Source organism: Gavialis gangeticus, unplaced genomic scaffold, assembly GCF_001723915.1.
Source record: "Gavialis gangeticus isolate Ggan-Ray unplaced genomic scaffold, GavGan_comp1, whole genome shotgun sequence".
Lineage (NCBI taxonomy): Eukaryota > Metazoa > Chordata > Crocodylia > Gavialidae > Gavialis > Gavialis gangeticus.
In genome coordinates this window covers 24,967,938-24,971,874 of record NW_017729008.1, presented here as the reverse complement: position 1 = coordinate 24,971,874, position 3,937 = coordinate 24,967,938, and the positions used below count along the sequence as shown (strand labels likewise).

The window sequence follows — 3,937 nt, the reverse complement described above, 5'->3', positions numbered from 1 at the left end:
GAAGACAGTGAAATAGTGGCTGAAGTGGGAAAGACTGCAGGTAAGGGATAGGGAGGAAAATGGGGTAACTGGAACTAGTGAGTGGAGGGAGACTGAGATCAGATGAGGAGCTAACCATAGGAAACTGAAATTGTTTAGACAGGAAGGACATTTTTACATGTGCCCCGGAAGGTGCTTTAATTAACGATCAATTTTAATTAAAAGCATCCGAGTGTAACATGCATCACTAGGATCAGAAGCAGCCTTTTCAGTCCCCCGCACTGAAAAAAGGTGGTGGGGCACTTTGAACTAAAGCTCATTGAACAAGCTTTAGTTCAAAGCACCCCACTGCCATTTTTAAGCACGAGGATGCAAATACATGTGGCACTTTCCTGTGCTCCAGCAGATTCAATTAATCGAGTCTGCTGCCTGCACGTGTATAGGAGTCCTAAGTCTGGAAACTAGTGAAGTTGGAGAATGAAGGTGAGGTGGATTTATCTGATGAGGATACAGCCTATGGCATAGGAATCACTGGGAACTGATAGAGGCTGGGATGAGGAGCTTGGGGTTGGAAACCGAGACTAAACAAGGAATTACCGTATTTACTTGAATAGAAGATGACGCCCCCAATAATTAGATTGCATATATTGAAAATGTATACATTAGTTATACTTTTCCATGTATAGAATCTAATTATTGGAAGTTTACCTTGAATTTGTCCCCCTCCCACTGCTACAGGATGGAAAATAAACCTGGGGGGTTAGGTAGCCCCCTTGCCCTCCCCAACCTCTTCCACCTTCAGCCTCTTCCCACCCTTCCTCTTATCAGACTACTCTCCCTGATTGAGTGGAAATTGGAAGCAAATTTGAAAACAGTGACCTGGAAATAAACATACCTGAAATCATGGAATGGCTGAGAGATAGACAAGGTTTCCTTATATGCAACTGTAAGGTGAGGGGCTATTTCCCTACATTGATTTAAGTAAATACAATAGTCAGTGGCAGAAGTGAGTGTATGGAGGGGGAGGGGGGCAATTGAATTCCAGGGCTGATGAGAAAGACAGATCAAAAGAGAAGATCAAAGGGCGAGAAATCGAGACTTGTTAGGGAAGGGACTCAAATTGTAGTGCAGAGGAAAATGGAAAGCAAGATGGAAATTATAGAAGGAAAAATAGGGATACGCCCCTTTGGCCTCTTTGGTCTAAGGAGGAGGATCTGGAGAATTACAATCAGTCTGACCTCAGTACCTAGGAATCCGTTTCTAAGCACCTGGATACGAATAAGGTGATCAAAAGAAGTCAACACAGGTTTGTTAAAAGAAAGTCATACTTGACCAGCCTGATCTCCTTCTATGACAATGTAATGGGTTTTCATGGGGGGAGGTATGGAATAAACCTTGACTTCAGCACTAGTTTCAACACTGTCTCCCACAACATTCTTGTTACTAAGTTTAAAGAGGCAGTGTAAAGTACTGTAAAGTGGGTGCATAATATGTTCGAAGAATGGTCATCACCGGCTCGAGGTCTAATTGGAGAGAGGTATCAAGTGGGCTCTCCCAGGAATGTATCCTTGGTCAGGTACCTGTTGATTTACTTCATTAATGACTTGCAGGTTGGGATTGATTGCCCAGTTAGCAAATTTGTAGCTGGTCTCTGGCTGTGTGGTCTTGCAGGCAGTTTGGAGGATAGGCTTAGGATTCAGGCTGACCTTGATAAACTGGAAAAAGAGACTCTGGAATTATTCAAATGAAATTCAGTAGGGATAAGAGAAAAGTCCTGCACTCAAGACAGAATAGTTGCATGCACAAATACAGACTGGGGAATGACTGACTAGGCAGCAGTATTTCAGAAAAGGATCTGGGACCTATAGTGAACCATAAACTGAATATGAGTCAGCAGGGCTCATGCAAAAAAAGAAAAAAAAAGAAAAGAAAAATAATAAAAAAGAAACTAGTAGCATACTCAGTTGCATGTAGTATCGCCTGCAAGTCAAGTCTTCCACTCTAGTCAGCACTAATGAAGCCTACCCTGGAGTATTAAAGAAATGATTGAATAAGGCCTATCCTTGGGTGCAGTGGTTAAAGCACTATAGTGGGAAGTTAGAAAGATGTAAATTCAAAACCCCTCTAGGCGAGGAGGCCTAGAACCTAGACTTCCTACATCTTGGGTGCGTGCCCTAACTACTACACCACTGGGCTAAAATATTCCTCCATTTTTGGGGAGCTACAAGTTCTGGACTCATGTTCCCCAAGCTACACTTGAATGGAGCTGCATAACTGTCCAGCCAGAGCACAGCCAGTGGCCACATGGATGCTTGTGTGGCCACATACCACATGGAATAGAATTGCAAACTGCATGTGTGTCACAAAGGCAGTTACACAGCTAGGTAATTGCCATTTAGGCACATAAAATAAGTAAGAATCTACCCTGCATTCAACTGTGGTCAGTGTCTGAGATGGCTAACTGGAACAGTGGCCAGCTCCCGGAAATTAAGGAGATTTGGAATTTCATTTATAGACCTCATATGCCTATGCAGGATAGGGTGCGCTAAGGCCCACTTAGACTATACTCTTACTTTGGATATCCTATTTAAATGGATAAGAAAGTAGGAGGGTCAAGCCTGGAGCCAGCTGCTTAAAGAAATCTCCATCTGGTCTTCAGTCACCTGCATGCCCAAATCAGTTGAATCTCAGATTGCCATCTTCCACTCACCTGTTCTAACCACTCGATCACATGCCAGCGCAGTGGAAGGAGGAAGAAATTCTGCTTTCAGTGGATTTCCTCTCCAGTGGGAGGAGACCCTTATGTAGCAGGCTGTGATGGATGTTTCTTTCCTGTTCTCCAGGTGCAAACACTGAGGTCAGCATGTCTGAATCGTTGTTGCACGTCAGCAAACGGACCGCGTAAATAATTTTTAAAACATGGTTGTAACCATATTTTCTTTTTTTTTTTTTACCTTCCCAGATTCTGCTCGTCTCCAATGGAGGGAAGTTTATGAAAAAGACCTTGATTGGGGAAGCTTATATCTGGCTTGACAAAGTGGATCTTAGGAAAAGAATAGTAAACTGGCACAAACTGTTGGTCAGCTCCACACAAACACATTGAGCAGTTCTGTCTGCTTAGGTCACAAAACCTTGCCGAGTCTGCTATAAACAGCATCACTCCAAGACTATAGTTCGATATCATTGTGTTTAGCTAGGCTTTCAGAATACAAAGTGGGAAAGAGCAGGCTCTGGGCTACATAGCACACTTAAATGAGGGCTAGTAACTTATTTTGCTGCATGGCACAGCAAAGGAAATATCTGGGCCTAGAACTTAAAGTGAGGCTGTTTGCAAAGAAGACTGATAAGAGGGCTCCGCGATGCTGGACTCTTTGTGGCTGTCAAGAACATAACTCTGAAAGAAATAATGAAAGCTTGAGGGGAAGGCATTAATGCACAGAGTTCAGCTGTAGCTGAAGGTAACGTGTCTGAGAGAGTAATCTGGTGTTCTGTGCAACCAGAAGGAAATCATCTTATGCAACAGCACCTAGGGTGATTGACTTTCCAAATCTCACTTTTCAGAAGTGTAAACCATGTTCCTCTGCACCTTAGAATCTCTGATAATTTGTTGTAGTGAGATTGTGCCACAGGACCCAAACTGCAGGCTGTCTGCAGTGGTGGAAACATTATTTAACACTCTGTTTGTGTTTTTTGTTTTCCAAGGAGACTTTCTATGGCTAATGCAGTCAGAATGATTTCATTTTTGTGTGTGTGTGTATTAATGCTGGATGTAAGCTACCATCCTGGAATGTAAAGGGTTAAAAGCACATTGATGAACTATTTTTTGGAGTGGAAAGAGAAGGGACAGGATGGAAATTGCACCAAATGAAGGGGGAAAAATATAGTGATTTTTAAAAAGAAAATTATTAACTACAATTCATTTTACCTATGGGGTCAGCAGTTTATAAAAGCAGGTTTT

At 42.5% G+C, this 3,937-nt stretch overlaps 1 protein-coding gene across 1 annotated transcript in view; it reads left to right on the top strand.

Annotated features, from left to right (window-relative positions):
* The window catches only part of PCLO (piccolo presynaptic cytomatrix protein), a 767,182-nt gene extending 763,251 nt beyond the window's left edge, over window positions 1-3,931 (top strand). Inside the window, exon 26 of the mRNA XM_019509333.1 lies at window positions 2,942-3,931. Coding sequence (XP_019364878.1) covers window positions 2,942-3,082 — 141 coding nt within the window. The 3' untranslated portion in view covers window positions 3,083-3,931. The remainder of the gene's footprint in view (window positions 1-2,941) is intronic.
* Window positions 3,932-3,937: the final 6 nt, after the last annotated feature.